The following is a 21678-nucleotide window of genomic DNA, read 5'->3' on the forward strand; positions in this document are numbered from 1 at the left end:
TCAGATTTCGTCAGAAAGAATAACTTATATTATTCACTGCAGGCGGTTTCCATCTTCATTGTGGGCATTTGAAGCCCACAAGCATTTATTTCCTGGATGTTGTGAATGCTGTGCTCCCAGCATTCACCGCTCGTTCCCGCACATGCTCAGTGGCATCCTGGGAAGCCTGAGACTAGCTCCCAGGAGTCTGGGAGAGGCTAGAAACACGCCTACTCCCACGGGAGGAGAACCAGGAAGTGCAAAGAAGAATAGAAAAATAAAAGGTAATTACGGCGATTTAAATTTTTTTAAACGGCATGTCAGCATCTAGGCAAGGAAGAGAATACATACAGATATTGTTCAAAATTTGGGTGGAACCCCGCTTTAAGTACTGTTAAGGGTCAGAGTTCGTCCCTATACATTTTTTTCCAGAGGCTGCATGTTTGCATTCCTAGGTACCTACATAACGGCATACCTGGGTTCCTGCATACTTGCATACCTACGGTGTTCTATAGCGGTAGACCAACGTTGTCTAGGCTTACATCCTTGTGGAAATATGTATTTTTGTCTAATATAGTCACTTTATTATGTACCTGTTAGACTAGCTAAATAAATCCAAAAGGGAGAGGCGGCCAGGGGAGGCAGGTACAGCACCCTCGGGTCCAGTGATCTGGCGCTGTTTACGTCTCCTGTTGGACCAATGGCATCAGGGGTATCTGAGCAAATGTGGCGCCTAATCTCGGATCAAGCCTGGTTGCTAGTTAAGGGTCAGAGTTCGTCCCTATCCATTTTTTTCCAGAGGCGGTTATTTCTCACTCCTTGATTCATACTTCATACAGCGGGTAACATAGTCAGTCCCGCCTTTCAGGCCACTCTTGTGTCCTCGGGATTGAATTTGATCTTGTCTGTCCTTGCAGAGGCCATTTTTTGAACCAATGGGGAGATTCTGTTGGTCCTTTATCTCAGAAGGTGGCTTCTTTGGTGGCTATCACTTCACTAGGTGGAGTGTCAGAGTTGGCAGCTCTTTCATGCAAGGAGCCGTTCTTGGTCTCACATCATAAGGTGACGTTACATCCTCATCCATTTTTTGCCTAGAGTGGTGTCTAGTTTTCACTTGAATCAAGAAATGTCTTACCTTTTTTTCTGATCCTCAGTTGGCAGGAGTTAGATCACTGCATAATCTGGAGGTAGTTCTGGCGGTCAGAATTACTTGATTTGTCGGTACAGGTCAGGAATCCTGGTTTATGCTGCCAGTAGAGCCCAGGATTGGCAGGAGGCATCCAGGTTAACTATTTTCACTGAATTTGCCAGTTAATTATTCAAGCCTATGGTAAAAGTGCTCGCTACCAGGTGTGTGGGGGCATCTTGGGCCATCCATTTATCAGAGTCAGTGGCTCAGGATTTTAAGGCCATTACATGGTCTTTTGTTCATACATTCACAGAATTTTACCAGATAGATATCAAAGCCACGGAGGATACTGGTACAGTATGTTTTGGGCGGCAGAAGAAGTCCTTCTCAGGTGGCAGTTTCTGTGATTGTGTCTCCCTCCCCTCAAGTGCATTGCTTTAGGACATGCCATATAGTCATTATTATGGTTGCGCTGTGTCCTGTGATGTATGATAAAGAAAATAGGATTTTTTCGTCATATTTGCCTGTAAAATCCTTTTCTTGGAGTACATCACAGGACACAGAGGTCCCTCCCATCTTTTTTGTGATATTCATTGCTTTGCCACAAAACCTGAGGTCCTTCCTGTGTAGGAGGGGTTATATAGGGGAGGACTTCCTGTTTGACTATCTGCCATCCACCAGTGGGTGGCGTAATAACCCATATATTCATTATTATGGCTGCTCTGTGTGCCATGATGTACTCCAAGAAAAGGATTTTATAGGTAAGTATGATGAAAAAAAATCCTTATTTATTTTATTTCAGGCTTCCCAGCCCAGAGGCGAGATCTGGGGACTTATAGACCCCTGATCTCACTGTAAAAAGGACTCGACGTAACATCATCTTTCACATTATGCAAAAAAATTGGGCTAACTTTTTAGTGTTTTGTTTTTTCTTAATGCATCAAACTGTTTGTTTTTTTTTTTTTCTCCAAAAACCGTGTTTGAAAAATTGTTTCACAAATACTGTGCCAGATAAAAAGTTGCAATTACCACCATTCTATATATTAGGGTCTCTGCTAAAAAAAACATATATAATGTTTGGGGGTTCTGAGTATTTTCCAGCAAAAAAATGATGATTTTTACATGTAGGAGAGAAGTGTCAGAATTGACTTGGGGGGCAAGTGGTAAATATATGATTTTACATTTTGACCCGTATATATGCTTTAAATGTGAGTCTATTTTATAGTTATATATACCATATACAGTCAGGTCCAAAAATATTGGGACATTGGCACAATTCTAATCATTTTGGCTCTATACACCACCACAATGGATTTGAAATGAAACGAGCAAGATGTGCTTTAACTGCAGACTTTCAGCTTTAATTTGAGGGTATTTACAACCAAATCAGGTGAACTGTGTAGGAATTACAACAGTTTGTATATGTGCCTCCCACTTTTTAAGGGACCAAAAGTAATGGGACAGATTAACAATCACCCATCAAACTTTCACTTTTTAATACTTGGTTTCAAATCCTTTGCAGTCAATTACAGCCTGAAGTCTGGAATGCATAGACATCACCAGACACTGGGTTTCATCTCTGGTGATGCTCTGCCAGGCCTCTACTGCAACTGTCTTCAGTTCCTGCTTGTTCTTGGGGCATTTTCCCTTCAGTTTTGTCTTCAGCAAGTGAAATGCATGCTCAATCAGATTAAGGTCAGGTGATTGACTTGGCCATTGCATAACATTCCACTTCTTTCCCTTAAAAAACTCTTTTTGGTTGCTTTCGCAGTATGCTTCGGGTCATTGTCCATCTGCACCGTGAAGCGCCATCCAATGAGTTCTGAAGCATTTTGCTGAATATGAGCAGATAATATTGCCCGAAACACTTCAGAATTCATCCTGCTGCTTTTGTCAGCAGTCATATCATCAATAAATACAAGAGAACCAGTTTCATTGGCAGCCATACATGCCCACGCCATGACACTACCACCACCATGCTTCACTGATGAGGTGGTATGCTTTGGATCATGAGCAGTTCCTTTCCTTCTCCATACTCTTCTCTTCCCATCACTCTGGTACAAGTTGATCTTGGTCTCATCTGTCCATAGGATGTTGTTCCCCAACTGTGAAGGCTTTTTAGATGTTGTTTGGCAAACTCTAATCTGGCCTTCCTGCTTTTGAGGCTCACCAATGCTTTACATCTTGTGGTGAACCCTCTGTATTCACACTGGTGAAGTTTTCTCTTGATTGTTGACTTTGACACATATACACCTACCTCCTGAAGAGTGTTCTTGATCTGGCCAACTGTTGTGAAGGGTGTTTTCTTCACCAGGGAAAGAATTCTTTGGTCATCCACCACAGTTGTTTTCTGTGGTCTTCCGGGCCTTTTGGTGTTGCTGAGCTCACCAGTGCTTTATTTCTCTTTAAGGATGTTCCAAACAGTTGATTTGGCCACACCTAATGGTTTTACTATCTCTCTGATGGGTTAGTTTTGTTTTTCCAGCCTAATGATGCCGTGCTTCACTGATAGTGACAGCTCTTTGGATCTCGTATTGAGAGTTGACAGCAACAGATTCCAAATGCAAATAGCACACATGAAATGAGCTCTGGACCTTTTATCTTCTCCTTGTAAATGGGATAATGAGGAAATAACTCACACCTGGCCATGGAACAGCTGAGCAGCCAATTGTCCCATTACTTTTGGTCCCTTAAAAAATGGGAGGCACTTATACAAACTGCTGTAATTCCTACACCGTTCACCTGATTTGGATGTAAATACCCTCAAATGAAAGTCTGCAGTTAAAGCACATCTTGTTCGTTTCATTTCAAATCCATTGTGGTGGTGTATAGAGCCAAAAAGATTAGAATTGTGTTGATGTCCCAATATTTATGGACCTGACTGTATATACAAACTGTTACATCTTATGGAAACGTTGCATGTTAAAATGAAGGAAAATTGATCAAAGCCTTGGAAAATGCAGTTCAACATTTCTAAATGCAAAATAGGGAGTAAGAATATTGAGGAGATACAGTGTTAGAGGAAAATGTATTGAAGGAGCTTATTTCAGATGAAAGGATAAAACCTAGCAAGAGAGACTGTAGGAACTTAAAGTGATTGTAAACCCACACCTTGTAAAGCAACCCTTTCAGTTTAAAATAGAAATGAAATTTTTTTTTTGTATAGATATAAAGAACAATATCAATACCTTTTTTTTTCTTTATTGTAAATCACGGGACACAGAGCAGCTATAGTAATTACTATCTGGGTTATACGCCACCTATAGGTGAATGGACACTGGCACAAAGACAGAAAGTCCCCCCTCTATATAACCTCTCCTATACAGGAACTACCTCCGTTTTTTCGCCAGTGTCTGTAAGGTGGTGGTCACTGATGTGATACATGTGCTCTTGGAGCATACTTGGAGGTCTGGACGGTTCTATTAAGAATCATGGACTTCAATCGGATCCATTCGAAAAAGCTGTCAGCCAAAATGGATGGTACCCAAGCCTCATTGGAAGGAGAGAAGATTCTTCGAGGTTTGCCTGTAATGCAGCCTTATGGCGCTGGACCATGCATATTGGAACAATATCAATACCTTTTTTTTTCTTTATTGTAAATCACGGGACACAGAGCAGCTATAGTAATTACTATCTGGGTTATACGCCACCTATAGGTGAATGGACACTGGCACAAAGACAGAAAGTCCCCCCTCTATATAACCTCTCCTATACAGGAACTACCTCCGTTTTTTCGCCAGTGTCTGTAAGGTGGTGGTCACTGATGTGATACATGTGCTCTTGGAGCATACTTGGAGGTCTGGACGGTTCTATTAAGAATCATGGACTTCAATCGGATCCATTCGAAAAAGCTGTCAGCCAAAATGGATGGTACCCAAGCCTCATTGGAAGGAGAGAAGATTCTTCGAGGTTTGCCTGTAATGCAGCCTTATGGCGCTGGACCATGCATATTGGAACCTTGTGCAGTGTTTGTTCTGACCAAGGTGCTTTCCTGCAGGGTGCTATACAGGTCCAGGGGAGTGTGGACCCCAGATTAAGGGGGGACCCAGTCTCTGAAGGTCTTTTATAACAAAGGTCGCCTTGATGGGTGAAGATTGGACTCCTGTTATGATTAGAGTCCTGGAGCAGGAAGGGTAAGACTGCATTTGTTTGCAGTTTCTCTTTTTTTTTTTTAAAAAAGAGAGTTCTGACTGTCTGTTCTCCTGGCGGCCACTGAGAGCAGTGTGCTGTTTAATCATGCTATATGTACTCTTACTCATGTGGGCTGCTGTTTCTCCTCCAGCCACTAGAGGGCACAGGCTCGCTCAGTATGGCCTATTTTTATATAGCAGTGATATGCAATTAGTGGACCTCCAGCTGTTTCAAAACTACAAGACCCATCATCCCTCTGCCCCTGGCTGTCATGCTTGTGGCTGTTAGAGTCTTGCTATGCCTCATGGGACTTGTAGTTCTGCAACAGCTGGAGGTCCGCTAATTGCATATCCCTGTTACATAGGCAGGAAGGGCAGCCATGCCATGTGGCAACAGGTTCAGTAGGCCTCTGGAGACATAGCAGCCCATAGATACTAACAAAGTGTGAGTACTTACTTTGGGAAAACTGTGTGACAGACAAGTCATGATTATATGCTGCATATTTACTGTTTATCCGGGGGTACTGTACAACTGTAAGTTGATACACCCCTGGATGGTTAGCAATTCACTTTAAAGTGTTGTTGACTGCTCTGTAGGCAGGTGCAGCATAGTATACATGCTTAAATATACACGTTTGGAAAAACATGAGCATGGGTGCATTTTAAGGCGTTGTATCTCCAGTATAGTGCATATGTGGTTGGATAAATCCTGCAGGTCTAGTATGGGGCCAACTGCGGTTAAGCAGGTGCTTGCTTGCAAACTAGCTGAAAGGCACGGTTGCTGGAACGCACGGTTGCTGAAACGCGTGGTTGCTGAAGATACGGGTTTTTACATATTCGCATAAATATATATGGTTATACATGTTTGCATAAAGATACATGATCATGGTTGCACAAGGATACATGGTTGCACAAAAATGCATGTTTATTCATGTTTGCATAAATATACATGGTTATACATGTTTGCATAAAGATGCATGATCATGGTTGCACAAAAATGCATGGTTATTCATGTGGGCATAAATATGCATGGTTATACATAACTGCATAAAGATGCATGTTTGGACATGTTTGTATAAATAGACATGGTTGTTCATGATCGCATAAAGATATGTGATCGCATAAAGATGCATGTTTATACATGTTTGCTTGGATATACATGGTTATACATGATCACATAAAGATACATGGTTGCATAAAGATGCGTGTTTAGACATGTTGTATAGATATACATGGTCGCATAAAGATACTTGACCGCATAAAGATGCTTGTTTATACGTTTGCTTAAATATACATGGTTATACATGATCGCGTAAAGATATATGATCGCATAAAGATGCATGGTTGCATAAAGATGCATGTTTATACATGTCTGCATAGATACTCGTTGCGTGATATTGCATAAACACGTTTCATAAACGCATGCTTGCTTATTGTGAAAATGCTTGTTTCCATGGGCACATGTTGCATGAATGCGTGTGTACAGCACACGCTTTCATATTTTGCCTAAATGCATAGTTGCATAAGCACATGCTTCCATAGATGCATATTGCTTAAACAAATGCTAGCATGTTTTCATTTGTACTGCATACGTATGTTTATTTACATTAAGCTGTATACATATGTACTTGTTTTCCTGGGATTACATACACATGTGCTTATTCACATAGGACTACATGCATATGGGCTTATTTGCCTGGGTGCTTGTTTACCTGGGGGTACATGCGTGTGTGCTTATTGACCTTGTACTGCATACATAAATGCATGAATGGCAAGAATACTTGTATAGCTGCATGTTTGCATACCTAGGTACTTGCATACCTTAAGGGGTTGCATAGAGGTAAACCAACCTTGTTTTAGGCCTGCATCCTTGGTGGACTGTATATTCGGTTGGATAATATAGTTGCTGCGTTATTTGCCTGTTATATCATTAAATCGCTCCAGAAAAGAGAGGCAGCCGGGGGAAGCAGGGGCACCGCTCTGAGGTTCATGGATCTGGTGGTGTCCACATCTTCCGATGGACAGTGGTTTTGGGTGCATCTGAGCCACTGTGGTGTTTGGCATTGCAGTGTTTCCTGGCGCATTAATTTTTCCTCAGACTGTGGCCGCATCACCTTGATCATGCCTGATCTCGGTTGATTGAAGCCTAAGCAGGATCAAGCCTGGTTAGTATATAGATGGGAGACTGCCCGGCGATACCAGATGCTGTAAGCTTTCCCTACCCGGGTGAGAAAGGCATCTGAGGCTGCTGGGTTTTGAGAGTATCTCGAGCCAGAAAATCTTAGGGCAGTCTCTGAGGTGGTTTGTTCCATCTTTAGCCGACAGAAACCTGGTAGGTTAAGTGCACCTCTTGGGACTGTCTGGGTCTGTCACAGGGTCGTCAGTCTTTTGCCTTGCATGTGCTCTTGGAGCAGAAATTATGGGCTCATTATTGTGAGACAATTAAATGGTAGCAGTTCCAAAGCAAAATAGGGACATGAGGTCTAACTTAAGATCTCAAGCCGCTGAACATCCTTCTGTTTCAGATAGGCTAGACTTTTCAGTGATGACCTCTTTGCAAAAGGTAGATTTTGGGGGTCCATAATCTTCTGTAAATGTCATCTTCGTGTGGCGGTTTGTTTACAGGCTCATCAAAGATGTCTGTAATTGCAGTGGAAAGCCATTTTTTTTATTAATCTTCCCTTTGGGTTGGCCACAGGTCTGGAGGGTTCTCAAAGCGTCTAGCCCCAGTGCTGGGCTTGCTGAAGACACCTCAATACCCTTTACCTCAATAATCTTTGCTCAGGAAGCAGCCAATTCCAGGGGTTCCTTTGACATATTTCTACAGAAGGAAGCTGTGTTTAGGTCAAAGCACGTTTTCTACATACAGCCCTACTCCAGGTCTTGGTAGAGGTTCATTCTCTGTCTGGAACTTGAAGATCCAGGCATTGCCAAAAGGCTCTGTTTTCGGGGTGTTGCAGAGCAAAAATTGGTGCATGATATCCTACCATTTCAGGAATTTGGAAAATAACCACTGATGCCAGTCTCTCTAAGTTGACTTGAGGCTAGCTACAGTTCAGTGGGCTTGGTCTCCGTAGGAGAGAATACTGTCCAATAGCTTGGAATTTTTGGCTAGTATGCCTTGCTCTGGATTATAAGACAAACCTGTTGTAGGTTCAATCTGGAAATGACTCTGCGGGCATATATATATCAACCACCAGGGCGGCACCAGAGGTCATGCGGCTCAGGGAGGTATACCACATTCTGTCTGGGACAGTACAAGTGCTGTCTCTATCGCCAATACATATTTCAAGTTCTACAACAGTTTGGGACAGGTGTGTCCGGGACAAGAGTCCCACTGCCTTAAGGTCTGGTTCTCTCTTATTTGACTTTTTTTTTTTTCTTTTTTTTACCCCGTTTCGGATTCTGCCACATCTTTTGCACAGAATCTGTAAGGTGGTAACACTGATGTTAGTGTTGGCCTAGTTAGCCCAGGGGGGCTTGGTACACAGGCATAGCGAGTCTTGCGGGGGTTCCTCCTTTGGACACTCCCAGTCCAGCGGGTCCTGATAGTCTTCAGTCCTGTATCTTAGCACTGTTGAGCCCCTGGAAGCCAGCTTCGGGGAGCTTCAATTACAGGACTTGAAAATATTTTTTTGCCTGGGGTGAAGCCAGGAAGTGGCACCTGCAGAAAAGAAATATGTGGGTGGGAGATTTTCTTTTTCATTCTCCAATTGAGGAAAGGAGTTTGGCCTTAAGTACCGTTAAGGGTCAGAGTTCGCCCCTATCCCTTTTTTTTCCAGGGGCCGTTGTTTCTCACTCCTTGTTTCATACCTCATACACCATGTAACTTTGTCAGTACCGCCTGTCAGGCCATTCTTGTGTCCTTGGGACTTGACTTGATCTTGACTGTCCTTGCAGAGGCCACCTTTTGAACCAATCGGGGGATTCTTTTGGTCCTTTTATTTCAGAAGGTGGCGTCTTTGGTTGCTATCACTTTACAAAGTGGAGTGTCAGAGTTGGTGGCTCTTTCATGCAAGGAGCCATTCTTGGTCTCGCATCATAAGGTGATGTTGCGTCTTCATCCATTTTTATTGCTTAAAGTGGTTTCTAGTTTTTCACTTGAATCAGGACAGTGTCTTGCCTTTTATTTTTCTCCTAATCCACAGTCGGCAGGCGAAAGATCGCTACCTAAATGTGGTAAAAAAAAAAAAAAAAAAAAACAAAACCTCTAGAGGTAGTTCAGACGCTCAGGGTCTACTTGAGTTGTCAGCTCAAGTCAGGAATCGTGCTTTGTGCTGCCAGAAGAGCCCAGAAAGGACAGGCGGCATCCAGGTTGACTATTTAGCAGTGGATCTGCCAGTTTATCAATGCTATGGTTTAAATGGCAAAAAACTCATTTTTTTTTTTCTGGGGAGAGATTCTCTACCAGGTGTGGGAGTATCTTGGGCCATCCATCATCGAATGTCAGTGGCTTAGGTGTACAAGACCACTATTTGGTCTTTTGTTTATATATTTACAGGGTTTTTACCAGGTCAATGTCAATCACGTAGAAGATACTGCCTTTGGCCTCAGCATATTGCAAATAGCAGAGTAGGTCCTTCTTTGGTGGCAGTTTCTATGATGGTGTCTCCCTCCCCTCGGGCATTGCTTTGGGACATCCCAGATAGTAATTACTATAGCTGCTCTTTGTCCCATGATGTACGATAAAGAAAATAGGATTTTTCCTACAGCATACCTGTAAAATCCTTTTCTTGGAGTACATCCCAGGACACAGAGGCCCCTCCCCTCTTTTGGGAATTGCTTGCTACAAAACTGAGGTACTTCCTGTATAGGAGGGGTTATATAGAGGGGGGACTTCCTGTCTTTTGGGTGTCCCAGTGTCCATTCACCTATAGGTGGCGTATAACCCAGATAGTATTTACCATAGCTGCTCTGTGTCCCGTGATGTACTCCAAGAAAAGTGTTTTACAGGTAAGCTGTAAGACAAATCCTATTTTTCTATAAGTGAGCACATTCCCTTTGTTCTCAGATGCATAAGAGGCTGGGGGAGGAGAAGCAGCAGCACACTGAGCTTCACAGTGATTGGCTGTGCAGCGGGGGGGGGGGGGAGACACACAAGCAGGATTATTGGAGAAGAGCAGGCTGAGTTCCCTGCATAGCTAGATAACTGACCACAATGTGTTCCCCTGCCTAGTGTGGTCAGTTTTTGATAGGAAAGCAGAGGGACTGGCAGGAACACCAGGGATTTCACACACAGGAAGCAATACAAAGAGAACAGGATACTTTCTCATACAAGTACATTGTACAGCAGACACATATCAGGATGTGTGGTAACAAACACTTTAATATGTATAGTCTAAATTAAAACTTTAAATATGTTAAAAGTGTAAATGTCCAGTAGAGCAGTATTTTTAATATGAAACTCAGATCATGAACAGGGAGACATGACCTCGGCAGGAGAAAAGTTCAAAACTAAACCTTAGAAATTTTCATTTTACCAAAAGAGTAGTTGACGTCTGTAACAGACTGCATGTAAATTTCACAGTCTGACTGTCATATGTGATCTGGTGGCTGTACAGCTAAAAATTAATTGTTAAAATAAAAATTTTAAAAATGAAGGTTATACCCAAGCAGTACATTTCTACCATTCTTACATATGCTGGGGGTTTTACACAAAGTGCCTTAAAAAAGTATACATACCCCTTAAAATGTTCCACATTTTGTCATGTTACAGCCAAAAATGTAAATTTATTTTATTGGGATTTTATGTGACAGACCAACATAAAGTGGCACAAAATTGTTAAGTGGAAGGAAAATGATAAATGGTTTTCAAATTTTTACAAATAATTATCTGAAGAGTGTGGTGTGCATTTGTATTCAGCCCCCTTTACTCTGATACCCCTTTCTAAAATCTAATGGAATAAGTTGCCTTCAGAAGTCATCTAATTTGTAAATAGAATCCACCTGTGTCGCATTTAATCTCCGTATAAATACAGCGGTTCTGTGAAGCCTTCGGAGGTTTGTTAGAGAGCCTTAGTGCACAAACAGCACCATGAAGGCCAAGGATTGGCACCTGTATATTGTATTAAGCTTGTTAGTGTCTTGGGGGGTTGTGTATGTGTATGGAAATGTTATACATTGGAAAAAATGTCAAATAAAAATGAACTGAATAAGAAAAAAAAGAAATGGAAAGAGTATGGCACAACTGCAAACCTACCAAGACATGACCATCCACCTAACCTGACAGGCCGGGCAAGGAGAGCATTAACCACTTGAGCCCCGGACCATTATGCTGCCTAAGGACCAGAGGTCTTTTTCCAATTTGGCACTGCGTCGCTTTAACTGCTAATTGCGCGGTTATGCAATGCTGTACCCAAACGAAATTTGCGTCCTTTTCTTCCCACAAATAGAGCTTTCTTTTGATGGTATTTGATCACTTCTGCAGTTTTTATTTTTTGCGCTATAAACGGAAAAAGACCGAAAATTTTGAAAAAAAATGATATTTTCTACTTTTTGTTATAAAAAAAATCCAATAAACTCAATTTTAGTCATACATTTAGGCCAAAATGTATTCGGCCACATGTCTTTGGTAAAAAAAATGTCAATAAGCGTATATTTATTGGTTTGCGCAAAAGTTATAGCGTCTACAAACTAGGGTACATTTTCTGGAATTTACACAGCTTTTAGTTTATGACTGCCTATGTCATTTCTTGAGGTGCTAAAATGGCAGGGCAGTACAAAACCCCCCCAAATGACCCCATTTTGGAAAGTAGACACCCCAAGGAAATTGCTGATAGGCATGTTGAACCCATTGAATATTTATTTTTTTTGTCCCAAGTGATTGAATAATGACAAAAAAAAAAAAAAAAAAAAAATATTTACAAAAAGTTGTCACTAAATGATATATTGCTCACACAGGCCATGGGCCTATGTGGAATTGCACCCCAAAATATATTCAGCTACTTCTCCTGAGTACGGGGATACCACATGTGTGGGACTTTTTGGGAGCCTAGCCGCGTATGGGACCCCGAAAACCAATCACCGCCTTCAGGATTTCTAAGGGTGTAACTTTTTGATTTCACTCTTCACTGCCTATCACAGTTTCGGAGGCCATGGAATGCCCAGGTGGCACAACCCCCCCCCAAATGACCCCATTTTGGAAAGTAGACACCCCAAGCTATTTGCTGAGAGGCATATTGAGTCCATGGAATATTTTATATTTTGACACAAGTTGCGGGAAAGTGACACTTTTTTTTTTTTTTTTTTTTTTTTTGCACAAAGTTGTCACTAAATGATATATTGCTCACACAGGCCATGGGCCTATGTGGAATTGCACCCCAAAATACATTTAGCTGCTTCTCCTGAGTATGGGGATACCACATGTGTGGGACTTTTTGGGAGCCTAGCCGCGTACGGGGCCCCGAAAACCAATCACCGCCTTCAGCGTTTTTAAGGGCGTGAATTTTTGATTTTACTCTTCACTGCCTAACACCGTTTCGGAGGCCATGGAATGCCCAGGTGGCACAAACCCCCCCCAAATGACCCCATTTTGGAAAGTAGACACCCCAAGCTATTTGCTGAGAGGCATGGTGAGTATTTTGCAGCTCTCATTTGTTTTTGAAAATGAAGAAAGACAAGAAAAAACTTTTTTTTTTTTTCTTTTTTCAAATTTCAAAACTTTGTGACAAAAAGTGAGGTCTGCAAAATACTCACTATACCTCTCAGCAAATAGCTTGGGGTGTCTACTTTCCAAAATGGGGTCATTTGGGGGGGTTTTGTGCCACCTGGGCATTCCATGGCCTCCGAAACTGTGATAGGCAGTGAAGAGTGAAATCAAAAATTCACGCCCCTTAGAAAGCCTGAAGGCGGTGCTTGGTTTTCGGGGTCCCGTACACGGCTAGGCTCCCAAAAAGTCTCACACATATGGTATCCCCGTACTCAGGAGAAGCAGCAGAATGTATTTTGGGGTGTAATTTCACATATTCCCATGGCATGTTTGAGCAATATATCATTTAGTGACAACTTTGTGCAAAAAAAAAAAAAAAAAAAAAAAAATTTGTCTCTTTCCCGCAACTTGTGTCGCAATATAAAATATTCCATGGACTCGACATGCCTCTCAGCAAATAGCTTGGGGTGTCTACTTTCCAAAATGGGGTCATTTGGGGGGGTTTTGAACTGTCCTGGCATTTTATGCACAACATTTAGAAGCTTATGTCACACATCACTCACTCTTCTAACCACTTGAAGACAAAGCCCTTTCTGACACTTATTTTTTACATGAAAAAGTTTTTTTTTTTTTGCAAGAAAATTACTTTGAACCCCCAAACATTATATATTTTTTTAAAGCAAATGCCCTACAGATTAAAATGGTGGGTGTTTCATTTTTTTTTTTCACACAGTATTTGCGCAGCGATTTTTCAAACGCATTTTTTGGGGAAAAAACACACTTTTTTAAATTTTAATGCACTAAAACACACTATATTGCCCAAATGTTTGATGAAATAAAAAAGATGATCTTAGGCCGAGTACATGGATACCAAACATGACATGCTTTACAATTGCGCACAAACGTGCAGTGGCAACAAAATAAATACATTTTTAAAAGCCTTTAAAAGCCTTTACAGGTTACCACTTTAGATCTACAGAGGAGGTCTACTGCAAAAATTACTGCCCTCGATCTGACCTTCGCGGCGATACCTCACATGCATGGTGCAATTGCTGTTTACGTTTGACGACAGACCGCCGCTTGCGTTCGCCTTAGCGCAAGAGCAGGGGGCGACAGGGGTGCTTTTTTTTTTTTTTTTTTTTTTCTTTATTATTTTTTTGCTTTTTTATCTTATTTTTAAACTGTTCCTTTCATTTTTTTTTTTTTTAAATCATTTTTATTGTTATCTCGGGGAATGTAAATATCCCCTATGATAGCAATAGGTAGTGACAGGTACTCTTTTTTGAAAAAATTGGGGTCTATTAGACCCTAGATCTCTCCTCTGCCCTCAAAGCATCTGACCACACCAAGATCGGTGTGATAAAATGCTTCCCCAATTTCCCAATGGCGCTATTTACATCCGGCGAAATCTAAGTCATAAAATGCTCGTAGCTTTCGGTTTCTTAGGCCATAGAGATGTTTGGAGCCACTCTTGTCTCTGATCAGCTCTATGGTCAGCTGGCTGAATCACCGGCTGCATTCTCAGGTTCCCTGTTGAGACAGGAGAGCCAGAGAAAAACACGGAAGACGGTGGGGGGGGGGGGGGCATTCCCTCCCACGGGTTGTAAAGGCAGTCTAGAGGCTAATTAGCCGCTAGGATTGCTTTTACATGAAAGCCGACCGCTGGCTGAAAAGAATGATACCAAGATGATACCTAAACCTGCAGGCATCATTCTGGTATAACCACTCAAAGTTGTGAATGGCGTACCTGAAGACAAAAAAATGGTTAACAATAAAGCACAGTAAACAATAAAGTATAAATAATTACATACCTGAAAAACAAACATGATAAAACATAATAACAATAACAATAACAATAACAATAAAACACTGCAGAATAGAATACAGTAAAAAAAGAGCAGAACAATAGAGAGAGAGAATAGAGAGAGAGAACAATAAAACGACAACTATTTTTTTTTTTATTTTATATATATTTTTTTTTTTTTTACACTTTTTTTGTAACTAACTTTTATAACTGTAACCGGTTCCAGGTTCGGGTCTCTCAAAATGCGATGGCATCTTGGGAGACCCTGTGAAAGTGTGCCTAGTCTGTGCAATGCTGTACCCTACGCTAATACTCAACTAGTGTATGGTAGCGTTCAAAACATTCACCAATGCAAAGACCAGGATTGTCAGGACAGGAGGGACAATAATAGCGGGTGTCACGCCTATATCCGCGTTTGCTGCAGACACAACATCTTTTTGGGGGGGGTTCGTTGGGTAGGGGTACTCGGGAGCACATAAAAATGCCTCTCATGCAGCCGACTGCATTTCGTTGGGGGGATGTGAATGGGGGAAGTACGGGCGCTGCAGAAGTGGTGGGTTCCCAATTAGGATTGGCGAATGCAGCAGGAAGGGCACTATGGGCACGACGGGCCTGTGTTTGTCTTTTTGGTGGCAGCGGGACACTACTTGTGCTTGTCACCTCACCAGCTTGAACTGCACTTATGGGACTCGCCACGTCACCAAGTGTTACTGCAGTGCTGGTTTGACTACGACCGGGGTGTACTAGGCCGCTGGTGCTTGCCAGTTCAATAAAAAGCTTCCAAAAAAACTGTTAGCGATCGCAGGGATCAGGCCTGACTCTGCGAACGCTGCAGTTATGCGTTTAGTGTTTTGTAAGTGACAGTGATCGATCGATACTGCACTTGGGTGGGCTGGACTGGGCCGGGCGGAGGGGCAAAACGCAGGTGCTAGCAGGTATCTGGGTTGATCCCGCTAACACTGCGTTTTTGGGAACCCTAAACTGCTGGGGACGCTAGTATAGATCTGATCTGATCGGATCAGATATTGATCCGTTCAGATACTATACCACTAAAGGAGGCGTATGCTGCGTGCGTGGGTGTTAGTGGTACTGGCGCTAACCTGACGCTGCCTGGGGCCGGTGCTTGCTAGTTCACCAAAATGCTACCAAAAAAACTGTTAGCGATCGCAGGGATCAGGCCTGACTCTGCGAACGCTGCAGTTATGCGTTTAGTGCCTTGTAAGTGTCAGTGATCGATCGATACTGCACTTGGGTGGGCTGGGCTGGGCCGGGCGGAGGGGCACAACGCAGGTGCTAGCAGGTATCTGGGCTGATCCCGCTAACACTGCGTTTTTGGGAACCCTAAACTGCTGGGGACGCTAGTATAGATCTGATCGGATCAGATATTGATCCGATCAGATACTATACCACTAAGGGAGGTGTACGGTGCGTGCGTGGGTGTTAGCGGTACTGGCGCTAACCTGACGCTGCCTGGTGCTTGCTTGCCAGTTCACCAAAATGCTACCAAAAAAACTGTTAGCGATCGCAGGGATCAGGCCTGACTCTGTGAACGCTGCAGTTATGCGTTTAGTGTTTTGTAAGTGACAGTGATCGATCGATACTGCACTTGGGTGGGCTGGGCGGAGGGGCAAAACTCAGGTGCTAGCAGGTATCTGGGCTGATCCCGCTAACACTGTGTTTTTGGGAACCCTAAACTGCTGGGGACGCTAGTATAGATCTGATCAGATCAGATATTGATCCGATCAGATACTATACCACTAAGGGAGGCGCATGCTGCGTGCGTGGGTGTTAGCGGTACTGGCGCTAATCTGACGCTGCCTGGGGCGACGCATATCACCGCCGGGCGATCAGGGGGCTAAACCTTTATTAGGTAATAAACGGCGGGTGCCCTGACACTATAAAAAATAAACGAACTAACCTGCGTCACCCGTAACGGTTATACGGTGATCAGTGGTGAAAGGGTTAACTAGGGGGCAATCAAGGGGTTAAAACATTTATTAGGTAGTATATGGGGGTCCCTGTCACTATAAAACGCTGACGGCGAACCTAAATATTTACCTCACTAACTAGCGTCACCAGCGACACTAATACAGCGATCAGAAAAATGATCGCTTAGCAACACTGGTGACAGGGGGTGATCAAGGGGTTAAAACTTTATTAGGGGGGGTTAGGGGGGTACCCTAGACCTAAAGGGGGGTAATACTCACTGTCCCAACACTGTAACTGTCACAAACTGACACTATGCAGTAATCAGAAAAAAAAAAAAAAAAAAAAAAAAAAAAACCTGCTGGTGTCAGTTTGTGACAGGGGGGGGGGGGGTGATTGGGGGGGGATCGGGGGGCGATCGGGGGGGGGATCGGGGTGTTTTGTATGCCTGGCATGTTCTACTGTGTGTGTGTGTGTTGTGCACTCACATTGATGTCTTCTCCCCTCGGCGCTGGAACGGAAAATACCGAGCCGAGGGGAGATGACATCATTTCCTTTGCTGCTGTTTAGCATACAGCAGCAAAGGAGTGTTCCCATTGGCCGGCGGCGATCGCGAGGGGGGGGCCACGAACGGATGGCCTCCCCCTCATCTCGGATCGCCGGGGAACAGAACGGGACCGCTTCGGGCACCGGGGGGGGGGTCCGATCGGACCCCCCACCCGCGAGAGGCAAATCACGTACATGTACGTGATTTTGCCTGCCCGTGCCGCCTTGCCGACGTAAATCGGCGTTAGGCGGTCCTTAAGTGGTTAATCAGAGAAACAGCCAAGAGGCCCATGGTAACTCTAGAGGAACTGCAGAGACCCACAGCTCAGGTGTGAGAATCTGTCCACAGGACAACTATTATTGTGCCCTCCACAAATCTGGCCTTTATGGAAGAGTGTCAAGAAGAAAGCCATAAAAAGTCCAGGTTGCTGTTTGCGAGAAGCCATGTGGGAAACACAGCAAACACGTGGAAGAAGGTGCTCTGGTCAGATGAGACCAAAAATTAACTTTTTTGGCCGAAAAGTAAAACGCTATGTGTGGCGCAAAACTAACACTGCATACCATCCCCACTGAGAAACATTGTGATGGCAGCATCATGTTGTGGGGATGCTTTTCTTCAGCAGGGACAGGAAAGCTTGTCAGAGTTGATGGGTAGATGGATGGGGCAAATCTTAGAAGAAAACCGGAGGTTCACCTTCCAGCAGGACAATGACCCTAAACATACAGCCAGAGCTACAATGGAATGGTTTAGATCAAAGCATATTCATGTGTTAGAATGGCCCAGTCAAAGTCCAGACCTAGATCCAATTGAGAATCTGTGGCAAGACTTTAAAAATTGCTGCTCACAGACGCTCTCCATCCAATCTGACAGATTTTGAGCTATTTTGCAAAGAAGAATGGACAAAAATGTCACTCTCTAGATGTGCAAAGCTGGTCGAGACATACCCAAAAAGACTTGCAACTGTAATTGCAGCGAAAGGTGGTTCTATAAAGTATTGACTCTTGGGGGCTGCATACAAATGCACACCACAGTTTTCAGATATTTATTTGTAAAAAAAATGTAAAAAATCATTTATCATTTTCCTTCCACTTCACAATTTATGTGCCACTTTTGTGTTGGTCTGCCACATAAAATCCCAATAAAATACGGTACATTTACGTTTTTGTTTGTAACATGACAAAATGTGGAAAATTTCAAGGATGTGAATGCTTTTTCAAGGCACTGCATATGCTGGAAAGAAAGCAATAATTCTTGGGTCATTATTAATGGTCTGCTGTAAACCGATGATCTAAGAGCTTTAAAGGGGTTGTAAAGTCAGAAGGTTTTTTATCTTAATGCATTCCATACATTAAGATAAAAAGCCTTCTGTGTGCAGCAGTCCCCCTAATACTTGCCTGAGCCCCATCTCTGTCCAGCGATGTCCACGAGTGTCTCGGCCATCTGGGACTCTCCCTCCTGATTGGCTGAGACACAGCAGCAGCACCATTGGCTCCCGCTGCTGTCAATCAAAGTCAGCTAGCCAATCAGGAGAGAGAGGGGATGGGACCAAACCGTAGCTCCATGTCTGAATGGATACACAGAGCTGCAGCTCACCTTGGGTGCCCCCATAGACAGCTGCTTGCTGTGGGGGGACTCAACAGGACGGAGGGGCCAGGAGTACAGAATAGGGACCCGAGAAGAGGAGGATCTGGCCTGCTCTGTGCAAATCCACTGCAACAGAGCAGGTAAGTATAACATGTTTGTTAATTTTATAGAAAAAAAAATAGACTTTACAATCACTTTAAGAACGTTGCCTATGGACATTCTTCATCAGAAACCTGAAAATTCAAGTAGAACCGAAAATTGTACTGCCAGAGAAAAGTGGGCAGCTGCAGGAGGAAATATCTACTTGTGCCACTAAACAGAGGGATTAGAAACCTTGGCCATAGTTTAATGTACAGGCTGCTTTGCAAATATGTAATTATTCAGAATGAAATAATATTTTTTTATTAAATTTGTTTTTCACTTTTTTTATTTTTTTTTTTTCCTCAACAGCGATTTGGACATGTCTAAGTTCCTTATTAATCCAAATGCAGGACCTTGTCGATACAATTTGATTGCTGTATCAAACCATTATGGCGGAATGGGAGGTGGACATTGTAAGTTGCAGATATTTGTTTATAAGACTACAGTCACAACTTAGCATGGTACATTTTAGAGAGGTTTTACAAAACCTTATCGATTATCTCATTGACGATTCAACCAAAACACAGGAGCAAAGGTGTGAATGATTTATATTATTGCATGCAGTATGTACTGTACAGAAGGAAAGGGATGATATAATACAATCTAACACATTCATTATCACAGTCACTGACACCCTGAGTGTATTTGGGAAAAGGGAGGTGTGTTAAGGCCGTATACACACAATATGAAAATCGGATGAAAGAAAATCTGTACGACGAGCTGTCTGCCGATTTTCAGATTGTTAGTACGGTGCTTGAGACAGCCGATTTCACTTTTTTGTCAAACGCTAGATGTGCAGACTATAACATTTTTGACTGATATGACTACACATGCTCAGAAACGAAAGAATACTTACAAAACTATTCAACACATTGCGTCACTTCTAAAGTATTCTGTCGTACGAAAATTTTCCTATTGTTAATAACCTCTTTACTTTCGACATGAGACTAGCATGCCACAAAAAACGGACGTTCTGTCGTCCGAAAATCTAAGTGTGTGTACAAGGCTTTGGTATGAAAGTTCATCTAAAGCCAAACACACTGTTTGTAAAATTCGGGTCATACTGCCATCTACAGGAAGATTGGACACTGGCGAACGAAAAAAAAATGTGGGCTAGCCCAAGATAACTCTTTCAATCATGCCTCCTTTTTTTTACTAGTTTCATAGGAGGTTGGACTTCTTTTCCTTAGCCTTACTGAAGGCTATCCTGTTTTTTGCTAGCATTTTTTTCTTCTCTTCGGTTTCAGATGTCCGATGCAGCCAATCCTCAGCCTGGCTTTTGGACTACTTGTTCAGACCCCAATTGACTGTGTGTTGCCTGAATAACCTAGAAGTAGCCTTAGGCTACTGGGTTTCATGTGGGGTGCTTTCCAGGTTTCTTTTCTGTAAAAGTTGATTAAGGTGCTTTTTCTAGGTTCTGAGTTGTTGGCATTCAGATTGAGTATTGGGAGCTACCTCATTTGCATTGCATTTGCTTTTATTCCCTGTTGCTGCCATTTTTTGAAACAGAAGAGGTTAACACTGTTGGATTGAGCACAGCAGACCTCTGCCAGTTGGGGTATCACATGCACTCCATGCTCTCTTTCCCACCATACAGCAAGGAGGAAGCATCTCCCTGCTGCTGCCCCAGCTGGCAGAGAGCCATTGGAGCTTCCATCTGTTCCTGCTGCCTGCAGTGACTTTGGTCACCTCATGCCATTCAACCCTCACCTGTTGTCCGATTTTGCAAATAACTTTAGCCTATATGTTGCCTTACTGCCATGCATCTGACTTTAGACATGAGGAGGGGGACAGGCCTGCTCTACCAGGTACCCCTAGTTTCCTTGCTACTGATGGCTCCAGGGCAGCTTGAAGTGAACCAACTGATGGTACTGACATCTTGTTTTTTACCCCTGTGTTGTCCTTGTCAAACCATGTCTGATTGGTTAAAAAAATCCCTTAAAAATCACTTTAGCGATTCAAGCACTGCTGTGTTTTATCCCTTAAGCCTGGTACACACAGGCCAGATATTGGCCGGTTCAACAGAAACCGGCCAACATTCAGCCCATGTGTACATTAGCCTGTCCAACAGAAGCGGGCCAAACTACCAGCTTCTGTCAAATGGGCATTCCCCCTGTCAGAACACAATAGCACAGTGGGGAGATGGCTTTACTAACATCGCTTAGTACAGCGAGCTGCTCTTGAGCTCCTCGTTTTTTTTTTTTGTTTTTTTTTGTTAAGCCCTGCTGAGTTGAACAAAAAAAAAAACTTGGTGTGTTCCAGGCTTTACTGAACGCGTAGAGCAGGTTGCTGTAGCTTGAACTTCATTTTCTGCATGTTTATTATGTTGGTACATATGCATAGGGCACTTGGGCTAAAGTGCTAGACTACATGGATTTTTAAGGAGACAAGGGAAAAGGTGGTTTTGAAGCCTAGGACTTCTTTCTTGCCCAAGGTATTTACTGTCTTTCACCTTAACCAGAATTTTTTTGTCCATCCCTTTGGCTCCATTTAACCAAAAGGAAATTTCCCTCGGTTGTCTGAATGTGCTTTGGGGTATGAGGGGTCTATCTCTCAGCTAGGGTTGCTTTCAGAAATGCTGAGACCCTTTTTATCATCTTGGATGGACCCCAAAAAAGTACACCAGTTTTTTTCCACCATTTTTAGGTAACTCTGGCAGACCATTATTATTTCAAAGATCTGATTCCCTCCTTTCCTAACAAAGTTCACGCTACTAACCACGTGAGTGCTTTTCCAGCAATTTGGTTACAGGTTTCTCATAATTGCAAGGCTGTCACCTAGTCTTCTATT

At 42.9% G+C, this 21678-nt stretch overlaps 1 protein-coding gene across 6 annotated transcripts in view; it reads left to right on the forward strand.

Moving 5' to 3' along the window:
- The window catches only part of USP15 (ubiquitin specific peptidase 15), a 190694-nt gene that overhangs the window by 157693 nt on the left and 11323 nt on the right, over positions 1–21678 (forward strand). For all 6 annotated transcript variants that reach the window (XM_073619986.1, XM_073619990.1, XM_073619988.1 and 3 more), the window contains one exon: positions 19198–19301. In XM_073619986.1, coding sequence (XP_073476087.1) covers positions 19198–19301 — 104 coding nt within the window. The remainder of the gene's footprint in view (positions 1–19197; positions 19302–21678) is intronic.

Source organism: Aquarana catesbeiana, linkage group LG03 (genome assembly GCF_042186555.1).
Source record: "Aquarana catesbeiana isolate 2022-GZ linkage group LG03, ASM4218655v1, whole genome shotgun sequence".
Lineage (NCBI taxonomy): Eukaryota > Metazoa > Chordata > Amphibia > Anura > Ranidae > Aquarana > Aquarana catesbeiana.